At 38.7% G+C, this 21,480-nt stretch overlaps 1 protein-coding gene across 2 annotated transcripts in view; it reads left to right on the top strand.

Moving 5' to 3' along the window:
• Positions 1-21,480, top strand: part of kalrna (kalirin RhoGEF kinase a) — a 158,943-nt gene that overhangs the window by 58,062 nt on the left and 79,401 nt on the right. For both annotated transcript variants that reach the window (XM_058391885.1, XM_058391884.1), the window contains exons 2-8: positions 2,170-2,244; positions 4,298-4,412; positions 8,398-8,590; positions 14,896-15,408; positions 19,941-20,063; positions 20,669-20,860; positions 21,017-21,148. In XM_058391885.1, the coding sequence (XP_058247868.1) occupies positions 2,170-2,244; positions 4,298-4,412; positions 8,398-8,590; positions 14,896-15,408; positions 19,941-20,063; positions 20,669-20,860; positions 21,017-21,148 (1,343 nt within the window). The remainder of the gene's footprint in view (positions 1-2,169; positions 2,245-4,297; positions 4,413-8,397; positions 8,591-14,895; positions 15,409-19,940; positions 20,064-20,668; positions 20,861-21,016; positions 21,149-21,480) is intronic.

The following is a 21,480-nucleotide window of genomic DNA, read 5'->3' as shown; positions in this document are numbered from 1 at the left end:
GGTAAAGAGAAAGAGAGAGATTTACTGCACTCTCTGGATCTATATTAGTGGTAGACTCATCCTGCAGTGGATTGGGCTTTACTGCGAGGAAATGGCTCCTAAAACAGACAGCAAGCACTCAATTTTCCTGCTGCATGTTCTCTGTCTTTTACCGAAGAACACAGACAAGTGGTGTAGCCATTATGTGTGTGTGTGTGTGTGTGTGTGTGTGCTTTACTATCTAGATTTTTTGTATTTCTGTCAAAAAAGTGTAAGCATAACCCTTACTATATCTTACTGGACATCCCAATCCCAAAAAAGAAAAGCACATCTTGAACAGCAGGTATTATAGAAGACATCTCCAGACATGATCACTTAGTCGACCTCAGTTCAACTCACAGTAATCAAATGCTGTAAACTACAGTGAATGCATACAGGTATTGTGATATGAAAGATCAGGTTTGATCTAAGAAAATCCTCAAAATGCTTGGGATATTTTTTTTCTACAAACAGTAAAAATTAGAACTGGACATTGAATGCCTGTTGTATGACTAGATCTCTACACATGCTTTACTTCCAAGCTGATTAAATATCAAATCCTGGTTGACAACATTAGCAATATTGGTTGCTGATATAATCTGGTACTAACCTTGTTCTACTTGGATGATTGGAGAGGGGAACAATTTAAGGCTGGATAAACTATAGTTTAACTTCTTTCTTGATATTTGGAGAAGGCATTGTATTGTGTACTCTTTATAAATGCTCTTCAACATCTAGGTTTTGTCCCCATTTTCATCCCAATTTGTTCTATTGCAAATTCTTAGCTACGTACCTTCTAAGAAGTTAAAGGCTAGCTATCTACCATCTTCCACATATATGAACTCAAAGATGCCCATGATTGGCTAGACGGGTGAGAGAACTACCTAATTTTGATGCATCACAGATGAGCTACTTCTCTCCAACTTCCAGAAACATACATATAAATGAATAGGCATCTACAATAAATGGTAATATGGCACTAAAGTGTTTAAATTGCCTCTCAGAGTGTGAGTACATGGTGCCCTGCAGTAGACAGTTTTCCCATCCAGCTTTTAAAACTTTCAACCCTGAATGAGATGCCAGTAGGTCACAGTATGACACCATAACCGTCCAGCTGCACACTCATTCAGGCCTACTGGCATGAGTGGTCAGAGGAGATAAGAGGAAACTGGTGAATATGGAGGAAACCCACACAGATACTTGTAAAACAACACAAAACCTGAGATCGAACCTGGTACCCTGGACCTGTGAGTTGGATGCATCTTGCTGCACCTGAATATAATTGAATAAAAAAAAAAAGAATGGATTTTTATTACTTGGGTGGTAACGAGACATGCTAAGTTCCGTGTATCATTTATACATGGCTTGGATAGGTCAGAGCACAGAATCAGCTACATGTAATACAGCATCCTGTAGCAGAGAGGGTTAAGGACCTTACACAAGGGCCCATCAGTGGCAGCTTGGCAGTGCTGGGTCAACAAGTATTATGATTTGAAATCTCTGTTTCTAAATCCAGGTACAAGCGTTAATAAACAGTGTCTGCATTGGACATTTTTAACTACTGCACTTGTGGGACTGTGTTGATGGCAGCATGTGTATGATGGTAGTCTGGTAAGCCAGCAGACTGCAGCACAGCTGAGCTAGAGATCTTCACTGAGCCACCAATCACATGTTCCACTTACTCAAACTCTATCCCCTGCCAACGTACACAAAAGACACCATAGGCAGAGAGAGAGAGAGAGTGTGTGTGTGTGTGTGTGTTTAGTTCTGTATTCCAGAGCCAGTCACGCCTGCCATTGTTGCTGTCTGTTCATATGAGGTTTCTTGTGAATGAGGTGTTCCTTGCCCCAGTGTCTCAGTTTTCCTACATGCTGTATTTTCTTCCATACTGTATATATATGTACAGTGTATGTTTATATATATATATATATATATATATATATACACATACATACACTGTATGTATTACTTCTTCCTAGATTTCAAATATGTCATCAAATAAAGTCTGGACAATCATTTAAATTGGAGTTGGAGTTGGACAGGTCCTGTAGTCTCTGTTGCTGAAGTGGAATGCAATAATCTGTTAATGAGATTAAAGTTGAAAGCAGATTGAGTGATCACTTTTTCTCTCCCCTTTTCCCTTGTTTGCAGGATCTTACAGGAGTGAAGGGATAAAGGCCAGCGATGTGTTACATGTGCTGAAAGATAAGGTGGCCTTTGTGTCAGGTGAGTAGACTCTTTGAGCAGCTACTGTGAATGCACAGCTGCTTTATGTTCATTATGATAATTTGTAGGTGATTCAGAGAGCAAAGTAAAGTAAAAAAACAAACAAACATGTGGTTTACGTTCATTACAGTCATTTATTTGGCTTACCGTTGTGGGGCTGAATTCTGACAAACAGTCAAAAAAGACCAGAAATTCAATTGATCATAATTAAAACAATGTCCATGTGAAATATGTAACCTTCCCTTGAAAAGCAGCAATGGCTGTGAAAATGAGAAAAGTCTTTAGGTTCTGGTGTACAGCTGACCTTCTGTTGGTGCTGATTTGGTGCTGATGGCCAGTGAGTCATGGACTGAAACGTCATTGTGTGTGGAAGCTGCCAGACATGTGTATGATACACCAGCACTAGTACTGCAAACAGGTGTAACATCACACATGTTGGTCAGTAGAACATGAAGCCACACACATGCACACTCTGCTGCTTTAAAAAACAGCATTTCTCGGCTGATTCAATCCTGGTTAAAGAAATCAGTGTGGAGATCAGGAATTTCATAGCTGCAGATAGTAGTGGAGAGTGCAGGATTCAGAACATATCCAGGGCTACAGAAAGCATATTTAATTAGCCATGGTTCTGTTGCATTGCTTTTGTTTCACTTCAATCTGGATGGACCATTCAAACACCTTCATTACCAAGTCTTAATTATTGTATTTGTATATTTTTAGTTTCGTGTATTGTTCCACCTCCAACAATGGAAAATTACAATAATAATTTATCGTCTCATTATTGCATCCTTTAATGCCAATTCCAGCTCATGGTGGTATCACAGCTTTGGTATAACAGTGTAAGGTTCCAATGTGATTGTGATATCATGTTTTACACACGCAACATGATAGTTCAATAGAGCGTAATAGAATTCAGCAAGTTTGAGATGGTCACATCATGTAAGCAACATAATGAGAATAATTTATAATATGTGATATGTTGTGATGTGTCTGTTACCATAACAACTGAATTTTTTGTTTAAGCTAAAATAAAACAGATTTTTTGAAGGCTTCTGAATCTTGCATCCTAACTGCTGCTCCTTCTGGTCTAGTTCTGCCTCATTGTGTTAATGAGGAGAGTAAATCAGGCCAGACGGAGCTTTTAGAGGAGCAGGAGGAGCAGGCTGGGGATAAGTAGACAGGGGAGAGACTCTTATAAAGGGCTAAATACTGTGTTGAACTCACTTTACTTGCATTACTTCAGTGCACACAAGGAGGACATTAACTTTAAGCAGTCCTTGTAAAGACCTTGGGGGAAGAGAAAAGAGTGTGAATGTGCATAAATGTGTGTGTGTGTGTGTGTGCGCACTGGCACTGGAAGGAATTACTCTCATGTGACTTACAAGGATGATTTTAGCCCGATATATTGGAGTGTTCTCAGCTGTGATGTCTCCCTGCATCATCCCCATGAAGAACAGCATAGTCCTGGACTGGTGCCAGAGCAAGGCAGTGCTGCTTAGCAGTGTGAAATGATGGCGCAGTTGACCTGCCAGGGAGGATATCTGTGTGTATACTGTAAATCAGACGCATACGGCACTGTTGGCAGTTGAGGCTCTCCCTAAAAGTGTCAGTACATATATGTCAGTGCAATCACTCCCAGAAAATGAGTGTCTTCTCCCCTGTACTGTGTGTGTGTGTGTGTGTGTGTGTGTGTCCCCTTCTGTTTTCAATCACTCCAATCTTCCATCCTCTTTCTCATGGTTTCGTTTTTCTTCACTGCATCATAATAGAATGTCAAAAGAGGTTAAAGACAGTCTTAAAAATTGAGCCTGCATAGCTCCCGTTCTTGTTGCTAGGCAGACCACACATCTGCTTCATCCAAGAAGTTTCATATGCAAATAAGAAACGCCCTCTGTCATGTAAAACAGGTACTTCATTAAATAAATATCTAGCTTGTGTGACACACATCAACGAAAGACCTTGAGGGGAAAATGATGTATTTTAATCATTTATTAGCAGCATACTAAAGAGGTACTGTGCTCAAGAAGGAAACCGTTTGTGTTTGTGTTTTCAGGAGGTCGTGATAAGAGAGGAGGGCCGATTCTGACCTTCCCAGCTAGGAGTAATCATGACCGAATAAAGCAGGAGGATCTGAGGAGACTAGTCACATATCTGTCCACTGTGCCCAGGTGAGCAACCACACAAATCTACACAATTAATGCTAAACAGCAACCTTTACATTATATATATATATATATATATATATATATATATATATATATATATATATATATATATATATATATATCACCATTATATACAGATAAATATAAATGGCTCGCATACTGTATATTTCAGTATTTCATAATACTGATATCTGCCTTTACATAGTCAGTGTTTAAATGGACAATAAAGCAACCATGATGCTACAGATCAGGTTGATAAAAATAAATAAAATTATATAAATAAAAATAAATAAAAAAGCTCAGTCGGGGCTTCTGATTTTGAGTTACTTTTTGGAAGGTTGTGTGTTCATATCCCACCACTGGCAAGCTGCTACTCCTTTAACCCTAAGGATTTCAGTTGTGTAAATGAGATGTTTGTAAGTTGCTATGGATAAGGGAGTCTGCCAAATGTAAAATGTGATGTTAATATTATTTGTTGATATATGTACTGGCTTTTTCATAGATGATTTGCATTTTCTACACGAGTCCCAGCCAGATATCAGTAAACATGCCAATATAAATATGGTTGCAGTTTGAAATGGCTTTTCTGTGTAAATATGTTGTGGCATTGATTTGGCACTGATTGCAATAACATTAATTCACATAGCAAACTTATACTTAAATCAGTTTTTTAGACTTTTTATCTAAAAAAAACCTGTAAAAGTCAACAAATTAAATTATTTATTTGGAATTTATTTACGTTTGCTGTCCTTAAAATACTGTTTGGATGTTAGCGTAATGTTATGCTAGGAGATTTTGCCATATACTGTGTTTTTCCTACAAACAGTTAAGATCGTAAACATTTTCAGTGCCTTATAAGACACAACACCAAAAAAAGCTCTACTCCTGTCCTGTCATTTTGTGTTTTTGTTCTCTTTTGCTCCTGTCACAAATTTTTGATTTACACAGTGTAACAGAAAACTCTCCGCTGCCTCTCTGAACAAAAATCAGTACATGGCCTTTAAAAGTAAACTGGCTTTCGTCGCATAAAGGCAATCCACTGTCATAGTAGCGTAGAGGTTATTTGTGTGCTGATTCATTTTGCCCGCTGTTGTAGTTACTTTCTGGTGAAAGAGGGTGTCCTTCATTACATCATTACATAGTGAATTGTCCTTGCATTTATTTTTGCATGAATCGATATTCTTATTGTTCCTCTTGGGTATTTCCCTTGATTAAATGCAAGGTCAACTGTGTGTGTGCAGGTGTGCATTTTAAATGAACTGTAAACTAGAGCAAAATGAAAGACGTTGTTTCTGGTGAATGTGCTGTACTGCATTTATTTTTAATCCATTAAAATCCATATTTACTGCCACCCATCCCGCAGTCACCCGCTGTTCTCCCCTCACAGAGCAGCTTCAGCTTGTGGTTTACAAGCAGCTCTGCTGGACAGCTGGTATCCCTCCTTATAACCGCCTACACAACTGCCTTAGTCCACATATCAGTTCACATGTCTCTGTGATGGAGTACAGGCTAGAGCTGGCATTCACTGGTTCAAGATTACATTCAAGGTCAATATGTGGCATAATAACTGAGATGAACAATGGACAGTTTTGTAAAGAAGAAAAAAAAACAGTATGAGCAGGAAGTGGTGTGTGTCATGTCCACACTTATGTTTTGCTTGGCTTTAAATGGAATGTTTGCGTGCTTCTACATTTGGGTGTAGTGTAGTATAGTGTACTATAGTATAGTGTAGTGTAGTATAGTTTAGTGCAGTGTGACCATAAATGGGCTTGTGAGCTCAAAAAGAAAAATAGTCAGATGTTTGAAAAACACACATACACAGAGGTATGAACATGAAGTATGAATACATCCATGGTCAGGAACTTAGGAATATCACACTTTGTTATTAAATGTTTACAAACATAAATTACGTATTTGGGTTGCTTGTGTGCTTTTTTTGTGTGCGATGGTACTCTTTATACATCATCATCATTAGACTTATCAAAGCTCATGTTAGTTACGAGAAACTACACTAATGCAAGTATAAATATGTATGTAAGTAAAGCGAGATGTTCGGTTTCCAGTAGAGAGGACATCATCAGCTGCATCATCAGACTTAGATCACTGTGTAACTGTAAGCTTGTACAGAAAATCGATTTTACTGAGCGTGTCTTTCTCCAGGGTATGAGCTCGATTCTCAGCAAGTCATGAGATTGTGTTGTAGAGAAAGTCCTGTTTTTTTATTTACTTTTTTTTATTTTTTTATTTTTTTATTTTTGTCATTGTATAGCAATTGCTGTCAGAATGACAAAAGTGTAATTTGTTATCAAGAAACTGATATTTGTTGGTTGATAAGTCTATAAGTTAGTATGCTGGTTTTATCTTCAAAACATTGTACTGTGTTTTGACACATCATGAGATGTTAGTAAAGGCAAGGGAAGCAGCTGAGTAGAATGTTTAACAGTAATATTTAACTGCTATGGCAATTATTTAACAGACACATGGTCAGTGTGCATTGGTTTCCATTTTTATTGTTTAAACCATAGTAAACTTGTTATAATTGCTCTCTCTCACACAATCACTATCAGGGTGGTGGCCTAAAACCAGGAACACTGGGCCTATGGTGGGACTACACTCTGTATAAGGGACATTACATGGCACCATGCACACACACACACACACACACACACACACACACACACACTTCACTAACTCAATCTCAGGATTGAATCAGGGATTAAATTGTACATAGTGTTGGTGGGGAGGAGTGCTTCACCTTTTTTCATATAGAAAATTAAGCCTAGCCATGAATGAAGTGGAAACTCAAGACATTGGACTGCTGATTGGAAGGTTGTGAGCTCAAATCTCAGGACCTCCAAGCTGCCACTGCTGGGCCCTTGAGCAAGTCCCTTAACTCAGTTGTATAAATGAGATAAATCTGAGGCGCTCTGGATAAGGGCATCTGCCAAATGCCTTAAATGTAAATGGAGGCTATAGAACTGACCTGTAGTTTGAACGAGCCATTTTCCACACACTGATGTATGACTATTTTAACAACAAAATCATTAAGCTATAGAGAGCAACGTCTGTATCTCCGACATATTTTTTTTTACAGTTACTGAGGTGTATATAAAAAGTCAAAAACATCATCTAACTCGATATAATGTGTTCTCACTTACCTGTATGAATACATTCTAGACATTATTAGTTGTTTTTAAACCAGTGATCCAGACAAAGCAGAGAACATCAGGCTTATATTATGCCGTATGTTGTTGATGATCACAGAGCCTGTACTGTATGTAACGTATGACATTCCTTGTCTTGTGCGCTGTATTAATTCCAGGCCGACTGAAGCACACGCAGAGAAGCAGGCAATTATTCCATATTTTTATCTCCCAATTGCAGTGTTCTACCACTGAGGCAAATGCTAAAAATAGCCACATGGCTCCATTGTAGCCTCTGGTTGTGACAATGTAGACCCGTTGTCACAGAATATCTGTAAAGTGGATATATTTTATTTGAAAAGGTTGTTTATATATTTTATATCTTAAGTTTATTTATAGTTAGCTCTTTAGGGAATAGGTTTGTTGTCTGATGAATTTACGCTTTATTCACATGGTTATACCTTTTAATAGCTCTCCATGTCTCTCTTTCTCTCCTTTCTTTGGATGTTAAAGCTATTAATTTACCTGATTAGGCTATAGTGCATTAAGCACTGGTTTTTGCTGTAGTAGTCTCTTATATTTTAATTCATATTGATGGTCACATCTCTCTCTCTCTCTCTCTCTCTCTCTCTTCTCTCTCTTTCTCTCTCTCTCTCTCTCTCTCTCTCTCTCTTTCTCTCGCTCTCTCTCTCTCTCTTTCTCTCTCTCTCTCTTTCTCTCTCTCTCTCTTTCTCTCTCTCTCTTTCTCTCTCTCTCTCTCTCTCTCTCTCTCTTTCTCTCGCTCTCTCTTTCTCTCTCTCTCTCTCTCTCTCTCTCTCTCTCTCTCTCTCTCTTTCTCTTCTCAGTGAGGATGTGTGTAAGCGGGGTTTCACCGTGATCATTGATATGCGTGGCTCTAAGTGGGACCTGATTAAGCCGTTACTGAAGACCCTGCAGGAAGCATTCCCAGCTGAGATCTGTGTTGCTCTCATCATCAAACCTGACAACTTCTGGCAGAAGCAGAAGACCAACTTTGGCAGTGCCAAGTTCACCTTTGAGGTACAGATAAGCACCAGACTTCTAAATCTTCTGTATAAAACTGCTATATTTTTTTTTTACAAAAGATATTTACCATTCCATAGGTGCTGTATGCTAGTGGATATAAATCAACAAGGAGTATTCTTGTTACAGATTAGAGAAATATTTTATTAAAAATCTTTGTTTTTGATTAAGTGGGTGTCAGTCTGAGGTTTTTGTTTAGTTGATGTTAGTTATGTGTGCTGAACTCAATATTCTGAGATTTATGTTTGTTATGCCATTTAAACAGTATCTTAATAGAGGGCATGTGTGTGTAGAGTAATATCAGTGAGCATGTTTTTTTGGGATTTTTTATGGATGCAAGAAGCTGTTAATTATGCCGTGACTTGCAAGCATAGTGTAGACCCCGGCAAAAGGAGGTGTGCATGTCCCAGTGCTCGGTGCTCGTAGAACTGTAGTGCTTGCACACATCAAGTCATGTCAAGTCAAGTCAAGTCAAGAAGATTTTATTGTCATTTCAGCCATATATAGCTGACACAGTACACAGTGAAATGAAGAACCCTGGTGCTACAAAACAACACAGAACTACAAAACAACACAGAACTACAAAACAACACAGAACTACAAAACAGCACAGAGCTACAAAACAGCACAGAGCTACAAAACAGCACAGAGCTACAAAACAACACAGAACTACAAAACAGCACAGAGCAACAAAACAACACAGAGCTACAAAACAACACAGAGCTACAAAACAACACAGAACTACAAAACAGCACAGAGCTACAAAACAGCACAGAGCTACAAAACAGCACAGAGCTACAAAACAACACAGAGCTACAAAACAACACAGAGCTACAAAACAGCACAGAGTTACAAAACAGCACAGAGCTACAAAACAGCACAGAGCTACAAAACAGCACAGAGCTACAAAACAACACAGAGCTACAAAACAACACAGAACTACAAAACAGCACAGAGCTACAAAACAGCACAGAGCTACAAAACAACACAGAGCTACAAAACAACACAGAGCTACAAAACAGCACAGAACTACAAAACAGCACAGAGCTAAAAAACAGCACAGAGCTACAAAACAGCACAGAGCTACAAAACAACACAGAGCTACAAAACAGCACAGAGCTACAAAACAACACAGAGCTACAAAACAACACAGAGCTACAAAACAGCACAGAGCTACAAAACAGCACAGAGCTACAAAACAACACAGAACTACAAAACAGCACAGAGCTACAAAACAGCACAGAGCTACAAAACAACACAGAGCTACAAAACAACACAGAACTACAAAACAGCACAGAGCTACAAAACAGCACAGAGCTACAAAACAGCACAGAGCTACAAAACAGCACAGAGCTACAAAACAGCACAGAGCTACAAAACAGCACAGAGCTACAAAACAGCACAGAGCTACAAAACAACACAGAGCTACAAAACAACACAGAGCTACAAAACAGCACAGAACTACAAAACAGCACAGAGCTACAAAACAGCACAGAGCTACAAAACAGCACAGAGCTACAAAACAGCACAGAGCTACAAAACAGCACAGAGCTACAAAACAGCACAGAGCTACAAAACAACACAGAGCTACAAAACAACACAGAGCTACAAAACAGCACAGAGTTACAAAACAGCACAGAACTACAAAACAGCACAGAGCTACAAAACAGCACAGAGCAACAAAACAACACAGAACTACAAAACAGCACAGAGCTACAAAACAACACAGAGCTACAAAACAGCACAGAGTTACAAAACAACACAGAGCTACAAAACAGCACAGAGTTACAAAACAACACAGAGCTACAAAACAACAAAGAGCTACAAAACAGCACAGAGTTACAAAACAACACAGAGCTACAAAACAACACAGAGCTACAAAACAGCACAGAGTTACAAAACAGCACAGAGTTACAAAACAACACAGAGCTACAAAACAGCACAGAGTTACAAAACAACACAGAGCTACAAAACAACACAGAGCTACAAAACAGCACAGAGCTACAAAACAGCACAGAGCTACAAAACAGCACAGAGCTACAAAACAACACAGAGCTACAAAACAGCACAGAGTTACAAAACAACACAGAGCTACAAAACAACACAGAGCTACAAAACAACACAGAGCTACAAAACAACACAGAGTTACAAAACAGCACAGAGCTACAAAACAGCACAGAGCTACAAAACAACATAGAACTACAAAACAGCACAGAGCTACAAAACAGCACATAGCTACAAAACAACACAGAGCTACAAAACAGCACAGAGTTACAAAACAACACAGAGCTACAAAACAACACAGAGTTACAAAACAGCACAGAGCTACAAAACAGCACAGAGCTACAAAACAACACAGAGCTACAAAACAGCACAGAACTACAAAACAGCACAGAGCTACAAAACAGCACAGAGCTACAAAACAACAAAGAGCTACAAAACAGCACAGAGCAACAAAACAACACAGAACTACAAAACAACAAAGAGCTACAAAACAGCACAGAGTTACAAAACAACACAGAGCTACAAAACAACACAGAGCTACAAAACAGCACAGAGCTACAAAACAACACAGAGCTACAAAACAGCACAGAGTTACAAAACAACACAGAGCTACAAAACAGCACAGAGCAACAAAACAGCACAGAACTACAAAACAGCACAGAGTTACAAAACAGCACAGAGCTACAAAACAACATAGAACTACAAAACAGCACAGAACTACAAAACAGCACAGAGTTACAAAACAGCACAGAGCAACAAAACAACACAGAGCTACAAAACAACACAGAGTTACAAAACAGCACAGAGCTACAAAACAGCACAGAGCTACAAAACAGCACAGAGTTACAAAACAGCACAGAGCTACAAAACAACACAGAGCTACAAAACAACACAGAGTTACAAAACAGCACAGAGCTACAAAACAGCACAGAGCTACAAAACAACATAGAACTACAAAACAGCACAGAGCTACAAAACAGCACAGAGCTACAAAACAACACAGAGCTACAAAACAGCACAGAGTTACAAAACAACACAGAACTACAAAACAACACAGAGTTACAAAACAGCACAGAGCTACAAAACAGCACAGAGTTACAAAACAACACAGAACTACAAAACAGCACAGAGTTACAAAACAGCACAGAACTACAAAACAACACAGAGTTACAAAACAACACAGAGTTACAAAACAACACAGAGTTACAAAACAACACAGAGCTACAAAACAGCAGTTACAAAACAACACAGAGCTACAAAACAACACAGAGCTACAAAACAACACAGAGCTACAAAACAACACAGAGCTACAAAACAGCACAGAGCTACAAAACAACATAGAACTACAAAACAGCACAGAACTACAAAACAGCACAGAGCTACAAAACAGCACAGAGTTACAAAACAACACAGAACTACAAAACAGCACAGAGTTACAAAACAGCACAGAGCTACAAAACAGCACAGAGCTACAAAACAGCACAGAACTACAAAACAGCACAGAACTACAAAACAGCACAGAGCTACAAAACAGCACAGAGTTACAAAACAACACAGAACTACAAAACAGCACAGAGCTACAAAACAGCACAGAGTTACAAAACAGCACAGAGTTACAAAACAGCACAGAGCTACAAAACAGCACAGAACTACAAAACAGCACAGAGTTACAAAACAACACAGAACTACAAAACAGCACAGAACTACAAAACAGCACAGAGCTACAAAACAGCACAGAGTTACAAAACAACACAGAACTACAAAACAGCACAGAGCTACAAAACAGCACAGAGTTACAAAACAGCACAGAGTTACAAAACAGCACAGAGCTACAAAACAGCACAGAGTTACAAAACAGCACAGAGTTACAAAACAGCACAGAACTACAAAACAGCACAGAGTTACAAAACAACACAGAACTACAAAACAGCACAGAACTACAAAACAGCACAGAGTTACAAAACAACACAGAACTACAAAACAGCACAGAGTTACAAAACAACACAGAACTACAAAACAGCACAGAGTTACAAAACAACACAGAACTACAAAACAGCACAGAACTACAAAACAGCACAGAGCTACAAAACAGCACAGAGTTACAAAACAACACAGAACTACAAAACAGCACAGAGTTACAAAACAGCACAGAGTTACAAAACAGCACAGAGCTACAAAACAGCACAGAGCTACAAAACAGCACAGAGTTACAAAACAACACAGAACTACAAAACAGCACAGAACTACAAAACAGCACAGAGCTACAAAACAACACAGAGCTACAAAACAGCACAGAGCTACAAAACAGCACAGAGTTACAAAACAACACAGAACTACAAAACAACACAGAGTTACAAAACAGCACAGAGTTACAAAACAACACAGAACTACAAAACAGCACAGAGTTACAAAACAACACAGAACTACAAAACAGCACAGAGTTACAAAACAGCACAGAACTACAAAACAACACAGAGCTACAAAACAGCACAGAGTTACAAAACAACACAGAACTACAAAACAGCACAGAGCTACAAAACAGCACAGAGTTACAAAACAGCACAGAGTTACAAAACAGCACAGAGCTACAAAACAGCACAGAGTTACAAAACAGCACAGAGTTACAAAACAGCACAGAACTACAAAACAGCACAGAGTTACAAAACAGCACAGAGTTACAAAACAGCACAGAGTTACAAAACAACACAGAACTACAAAACAGCACAGAGTTACAAAACAGCACAGAACTACAAAACAACACAGAGTTACAAAACAGCACAGAACTACAAAACAGCACAGAGCTACAAAACAGCACAGAGCTACAAAACAGCACAGAGTTACAAAACAGCACAGAACTACAAAACAGCACAGAACTACAAAACAGCACAGAGTTACAAAACAGCACAGAGCTACAAAACAACACAGAACTACAAAACAGCACAGAGCTACAAAACAGCACAGAACTACAAAACAGCACAGAGCTACAAAACAGCACAGAGTTACAAAACAGCACAGAACTACAAAACAGCACAGAGCTACAAAACAGCACAGAGTTACAAAACAGCACAGAACTACAAAACAGCACAGAGCTACAAAACAGCACAGAGCTACAAAACAGCACAGAACTACAAAACAGCACAGAGTTACAAAACAACACAGAACTACAAAACAGCACAGAGCTACAAAACAACACAGAGCTAGCTGTAGCAAACTGATAGCTGCAGTTGGTGGCAGTTTGAAATGTGTGCAAAACAGCAACAGCAACAATTGAGTAAATGTGCAAAAAAACATGTCAACAGTTATAATATGGGTGATGCTATAGACATGGATGAATATTGACTTGAGTTGTGTGTTTGACATGACAGTTTCTCTAGATGCTTGCTTCAGTGTTCCATGATAACTGATACTACTCACAGTCTCTATTAAAGATACTATATAACCACTACAAGATGTTTTTGTATTGTAGAAGATGCTGGATAAGCTCCACTTGATGTTTTATAGATCACAGTATGCAGGCTGCTTTGGTTTGATCATTAATGTAAGTACATTACTAGGCTTATGTCACAACGTATCACCTGGTAGGGGTCATGTTGGTATCAGAGCATTTTTCACGACCATGACTCTTGTCATGCTATCCAAATTTTTCAGTTCGATTTTTTTCTAGCCTACTCTAAACACAAGCTGGTTAACAACTCAAATTGGTATGGATCTTGGCCGTAGGCAATGAAAAGTGTGAAAAGAGTAAATACAGGAAGTGGATAAAACATCAGACAGGGATCTGTAGTTACAGGAGGAAAACTTGGCTGCAAAGTACTAACACAGCTGGATGGGCAAGAAATAAGGTTTCTTTCTTTCTTTTATTTTATTTTTTGCATGTATCAACACATACAGTGTCTTAATCAGCAGCTGTGAGCTGTGGCAGCTCCGTGTTTGTTTTGCTGTTGCTGTCTCCAGGCACTTGTTTTTGCGAATTGGTTTTCAGTTCAGCAGAAAGTCACAAGTTGAGTAATGTGTTATCCCAAGGCGCTATTGTGTGTGATACCCATCATTTACTCTGTGGTCCCTAGTTGTTTATTGTGCGGTCCCCAGTTGTTTAATGTGCATTCCCCAAATGTATTAGTCACTATACAAATCGATAGAAAACAGCAAGAGTGTGACACCCAATCTGTTTTTAAAGGTTTAAAGTTCATTGAATCCAGGGCTATAATCATCCCACATGCATTTCTCTAAAAGCAGGCGCTAGAGTTCATTTTCCTGTAATAACCTCTCCACTCTGTCTGTCTTTCTGCTGCTGGTAGACTAGCCTGGTGTCGGTAGAGGGTCTGACCAAGCTTGTGGACCCATCTCAGTTGACAGACGATTTTGAGGGTTCTCTGGAATACAATCACGAGGAGTGGATGGAACTGCGAGTGGCACTTGAAGAGTTCCTGGGCAGCGCTGTGCACCTCCTCTCACGCCTGGAGGAGCTACAGGAGCAGCTGGCTAAGAAGGAGTTCCCGGTGGATGTGGAGGGATCACGCAGGCTTATTGAGGAACACACACAGCTGAAGAAGAAGGTGATGAAGGCTCCCGTGGAGGAGTTGGACCGAGAAGGCCAGAGGCTGCTGCAGTGCATCCGCTCCAGTGACGGTTATTCTGGCAGGAACTGCATCTCAGGCAGCGCAGATTTTCAGAGTGTGGTGCCTAAAATTGCCAGCCTGCTTGATAAGCTGCACAGCACCAGGCAGCATCTGCACCAGATGTGGCACATGAGGAAACTGAAGCTGGATCAGTGTTTTCAGCTGCGGCTCTTCGAGCAGGATGCTGAGAAGGTGAGCGAGCTTTGTGCTGTTAATTTTTTATTTCAGGAGCTTTTATGCTTGGGACAAGCTTATAGCTTAGGATAAGATGATAAATGAACAATGGGGCTTTACCAGGTTAAAGGAAAAGATGATGTTCTACAGAGAACCTTTACCTATTGTAACAAAAACAATACACATTATTTCCATGCTCATGCAGATATAGAATAGGAGGAATATTTTTTTGTCATATACCTTGGAAAATATTATTTACTTCATCCTATATATGCCTGTGATTAAGTGCAACTTCCTTGTATTTATTTAGATGTGCAATGTCTCTGGCATGAGAGTTAACTTTTGAGTGTATGTGTATGTCCAGCCTCAGTCTGTGTTCGGTCAGTCAGGATTCATCACAGATATAGAGAGAAAAAAGAGCAGCCTGAGAGGGAACGACTTTGTAGCTGCTGTAATGTACTTGATAACAGGAACTACCGCATAACATTCTGTAAACATGACCCTTTATGCATTAACAAATTATTAATTGGAATTGGTGGCAAATTGGTGGTGTATTAGATAAGCACTATGGAACATACTGTTTTAGTGAAAATAATCCACTTTCTTTTTTAATACAGCATTAATTTCCTATAACAGCAGATCCCATCATGTTTTGTTACTTACTTGGCTACACCTAAATTGCGTGTGACATAATTCATGCATCAATACATCTTTCAAATCTCCTGCAATATCTCACATACGAATCACTCCACTTTATCTGGGGTCTTTGTAAATCAGGGCTTCGCTAAGTGAATCTGTAGTGAATCTAGCTTTCAGGATTGGATTAGTCATTCTGTTTCTATGGAGTGTAGTGCTTAAAAATAGGCCAAGAAGAGTGATTGCACTATAAGAGCTGAAAAATCACAGCACGGTGAAATGGGTAGATTTAAAAGAAAGATGGATGGGCAGCCACAGAAATGATAGCTATATTCCTATAGCTATATTGAAACCGTGCTGTAAATAGCACTATCCCGGGGGATCCACTAGTTTGAAAATACAGCTTTTCATGTTCATTTTTACTGTAGAATGAAGACAAGCCCCCTGTGTGTACATTATTACACATTTCAGTGTCCTTGGACTGGATACAAAACAGTGAAAATGAAATTCAATGGTATAATAAGATATGACACCGGGCCAGGGCACTGAAATGTGTTGTGTTGTATTGTGTTTTGTTGTATGTGGAGGTTTGATGATGCTCTCTAAGCAAGCATTTCTCCAACCAGTGTTCCGTATCAGCACAGAGGCAGCATATGGTATAATTTACTAATAAACTTGGAGTACTTTGTTTTGCCTTGCTTGAAAGTTAATATGTTTTGGAACAAAGCCATAATGCATCTTTTATAGCAGTATCTGAGGGCTGGCATGTTGATGCACCATTATGTCCTGGAGAAGATGGAAGAGTGCAATAGACCGCAATGAAAACTCTTGTTTTGCTTCACCGTGTTAGCAAAAAGGTATTCAAGCTGGATATTAGCGCTAAAAGATCAGAGGTCAGTAATGAACACTTGTCCAGTTAGGAGCTAAACCATGCTTTGGGGAACCTGGGCTCTGTTCCATTTTAGTTGCTTGAATTTTATTGCTATATTCTGGGTGTCAGTTTCCGTAGAAGAGCTGAACAGTTTCTCAAAATCTCTGTAGTCCAGTATGACAGGCAGTAGTTGCGAGGTACAGCATGTGTTACCTGTGACCATGCGGTGGCTCATCCATGTGTAGATTCAGTTTGACTTCAATTGATTTGAATGACATTTTATGTAACGACAGACCTCAACTTTACCAGAATTACAGTGGGTGTAGATTTAGATCCATAATAAGCAAAGCTAGAGGTGACAGTAGTAAGGAAAAACTCCATGAAATGGAAAGAGGAAGAAAACTTGAAAGCACTCCAAAAGGAAACCGCTGTCTTCTGGGTGACAACGGATTATAAATCATTACAGAATAAAGCTGTAGAAGAGTCGAGTCAAACAGTACTAAGAGTGTTAAAAGGATGAGAATAGTGTGAATAATAGTTCTGGAACAGTGTGCAGAAGTCTTGCATGCTGTAAAGCAAAGAAATGCTGTAAAGCAAAGATGTTTCTACATTAGAAGAATACGATAAAGAGCAGGGAGCAGAAACAAATGAAACAAGGTAAGTATTTGGTGTGATCACCTTTTGCTTAAAAATAGTCTCAGGTACAGTGTGTTCAGTTTTATAAGGAAATTAGCTGGTACTAATGTAACTGTTATATATACTAATTATAAATAGGGAAAATGTAACCATATTATACTATACTATTATATAAGTTTAACTGGAAAGCTCATGTTTGGAAATATAAAATGTTTTAGTCATTTAAAGCAATTTAAATGCAAAAAAAAGGTGCCAAGACTTTTTGTATATATGGGTTAGATATGAATGTATGCTTGAATGTATGCTTACACACAATGAAGGTAATCGAAAATGTAGCTTTTCTTTTGCACAGTTAGTATTATTGAAGTGTTTTCTTCAGAGATTTGTTGTGTCAGTGCCACACTGACCTGGTTTTCTCCCTCTCTCCGTCATGCTCTACAGTTTAGTGGTGCACCTGCTCTTAGAAGTCAGAGCACTTTTCATGCTACACTTATTATTTGGCACGTTTGGAGTTTAAAAGGGGGATTTTTTTTCCCCCTTCGTTGGCTATTGTTAAACTCAACGCCTTTCACTGTAATCCCACTGAAGACTGCTTATATCTCCACAGTTCCAGATCAAAGACAGTAATAAAGGAGAGCAGAATGGCTGCGGACTTTCATGTGTGTTTCTCTTTAAGAGTGTGGGCTCGGGGCTGACCTCACTCTGCCTCTTTCCTTCTCTCTGATTACGGCATGTTTGATCTCCACCACTTTGGGCTGGAGATAATTCTCTTGACATAAGGTGGATGCCTTTAGGGCTGGTCCATAGAGCTGTTCTGAAGCCCTGCTCTGTAGTGGAAGATTTTCAATAAAGATGTGGTGTTGGGGAAACAGTCTGGCAGACAGGCTGAAATGCCTCGGGGGAAGGGGATTTTGCTGTGGTGATTAAATTTCTTTTCAAGAACAATATGTGATTTTTAATCGTAGCGTGAATCGAGCGTCGAATGTTAACACAGCAAACGTTTTGTATGTTTTGAAATGATCAAAGCTTAAAGTTATTTATGCATCCTTGTGCCAAGCTGTGTTGTAGAAAGATAACAATTATGTAAATCATAATGCTAATCCACACTCCAGTCCTGACTGATAACGATTAGATAAATCTGTCAGTAAACTTTAATATACGTGTAGGGAAGCCATGTGTATCAATATGAAGTGAGGCTGATATCAGACTCCGTGGAAGCATCTTAGGCATAATGAATAAAGCAGAGAGATAATGCTTGTGTGGTTTGGAAATGTGAAGATGTTCATTCTAACTACTATAAACATATTTGTGGTAAATTATGTTTGGTTTCCAGTGTGGTTTAAGAAATATTTGAAATGTTTAATGTGTTGGAACTGGGTTGAGAGATTAGTCTAATTATTTTTAGCGTTAGCTAGTCATAGCTTAAATCACATTTTATTTGAATTAATTGTCTAGGTTAGGTCTCTAGGTTCTAGATGGTATCAGGTGACTGCAGTTTACTGAAGAATTTGTCTTTTTATTTACTAATGATGACTTAAAATTATATGAAGAACTAGTGACTTATTCAGCTTTATTAGCTCCGTAAACTGCAGTCCCTTGACACTACCTAGAACCTAAAGATCTACCAAGTCTAATAAAATGTGCATTTAGGTTCATAATTCATAATAAATCAATAGTTTGTATAAGAAGGGTTTAATAAGGTGTTTCATGCACATGATCAATAATTGCTAATAACCTACTTATTACTCATATATTAATGAATGAATAGTAATATATAGCGAATAAACCTTACTTTACAAGTGTTCCATTTGTCCTTCATTAAACAGTTATTAACATGGTCTTAATTAACCCCATATATCTTTTCCTTAAAAAAAACAAAGTGTTACTCATAGTTTTAACAGCTTTTTGTCTGAAGTTGGAACTACTAGAGTCTGAATTGATTACAGAAATTTACCAGAAAGCAAACATGCCTGAAAGTTAAATGCTTTCAGAGCTTAAATTCACACAAGGATGCTCCATCCAAGTCTTTCAGCTAGTTGTCATGGTAGTGCCAACACACTCACTATAAGCAAATAACTCCTTTATCACTGTTCTCACACTTCATCTCCCTGAACCCTGTCATGTCTTTTCTGGGTAATTTGTCTGAGAATATTTGAATTTTTTAGTGACCCAGTCCTGTTACGTCTTCTCTCTCACAGATTGTTGCGACTGTTTTTGATTAATGAAATTTTCACGCAATAACAATATGACATAGATGAATGAGGAGTTAGAAATGGTGCTAAGTTAGTTTGACCTCAAACCCTGTCCTCATATTTCTGTAAAATGAGAGAGGAGCTGTTTCTCGGCAGCAGGAGGATTGTGTAGAGTGTGTGAAAGATTCCTCATAACGCATCGCTTCTCTCTGCAGATGTTCGACTGGATCAGTCACAATAAAGAGCTGTTCCTGCAGAGCCACACTGAGATCGGCGTGAGCTATCAGCACGCTGTGGACCTTCAGACGCAGCACAACCACTTCGCCATGAACTCCATGGTGCGTCCATTTTCACCTCGCATACGGATTCTTCTTTCAGCATTTGTGCATTGTGTGTCCTTACAAAATCTTTTCAGAAATATTGTGTACCAACATACAGCATTTGAACAACTCTGTCCACTGTGTGATGAAATATTAACAAGTTTTGTGTAGAATAAATATGTATCAAATGCATTTTTTTTTGTCCAAAAGCTCTGTATATGTTATATATTATGTGATATTATTCCTCTCATATTTATCATGTTTTTTAAACATGTTAACAGAACAAGTAAGTACTGAATGGTTGTACCATAGTTTGCATTAGTTATTCTATAATCTAGAATCAAACATTATATAATCTAACATCAAATATGTCAAACGAAGTCACAATAATAGATAGAAATTGATCTTTTATCTGTATTGAAACTGCTTGTGACTCCTGCACCAGCTTCACTGTGTGTAGAATCAAAGCTGGTGTCTGTTTAGTTTATAGAGACAATAAGGGCAGCTTTTTCACTGTTCACATAAAGTCGGTTATTTATGTGATAACTACAGATGTAAACAGCTGCAGATGTCCTGAAACAGAATGTCTGATAACCTTTTATGAATTTATGTATTTTTTTCAGAATGCGTATGTGAACATAAACCGGATCATGTCTGTGGCATCACGATTGTCTGAGGCAGGTCACTATGCATCACAGCAGATTAAACAGATCAGCGCACAACTCGATCAGGAGTGGAAGAGTTTTGCTGCTGCTCTTGATGAACGCAGCACAATCCTTGCCATGTCTGCAGTCTTCCACCAGAAATCTGAACAGGTAAATCTGTGCATAGATTTTAGATAGTTTTTGTTGGCAAAGATGATTTTTCTAAACCAGTGAAATCAGACTGTTGCTCGCCGTATAGCTCGTCATCATTGTGCTGTCACTAATTCAAGACAATTCTCTTTGCTGAATTTGTGTGTATGTATCCAGTTCCTCTCAGGTGTGGAGGCCTGGTGTAAAATGTGCAGTGAGGGAGGTCTTCCCTCAGAGATGCAGGATTTGGAGCGAGCCATTCACCACCACCAGACTCTGTATGAACAGGTCACACAGGCTTACACAGAGGTACACAGCTTTTCTTTGAGAAATTTTTCTATGTAGTGTTTATAGTTGTCTAGATTAAAACTATGCTTTTCTATTTTTTGTATCTTATAAAATGTGTTTGCTCTTGTGAATTCTACACTCTATTTGGTCAGAAAGTTTGGATACATTTTTGATTAACAGCACAGATCTGTCAGTAGTGCAGACTACTGTATAATTGTCATATATATACACAATATTTCCAAACATTTTGGGACGTCTGCCTTAACATGCACATGAATTTAATATCGAGTTGGCCCGCCCTTTGCAGCTATAACATCTTCAACTCTTCTGGGAAGGCTTTCCACAAGGTTTAG

Source organism: Hemibagrus wyckioides, linkage group LG06, assembly GCF_019097595.1.
Source record: "Hemibagrus wyckioides isolate EC202008001 linkage group LG06, SWU_Hwy_1.0, whole genome shotgun sequence".
NCBI classification, from domain to species: Eukaryota; Metazoa; Chordata; class Actinopteri; order Siluriformes; family Bagridae; genus Hemibagrus; species Hemibagrus wyckioides.
Note: the sequence above shows the minus strand (reverse complement) of the source record. Positions and strands in the feature narration are given on the sequence as shown.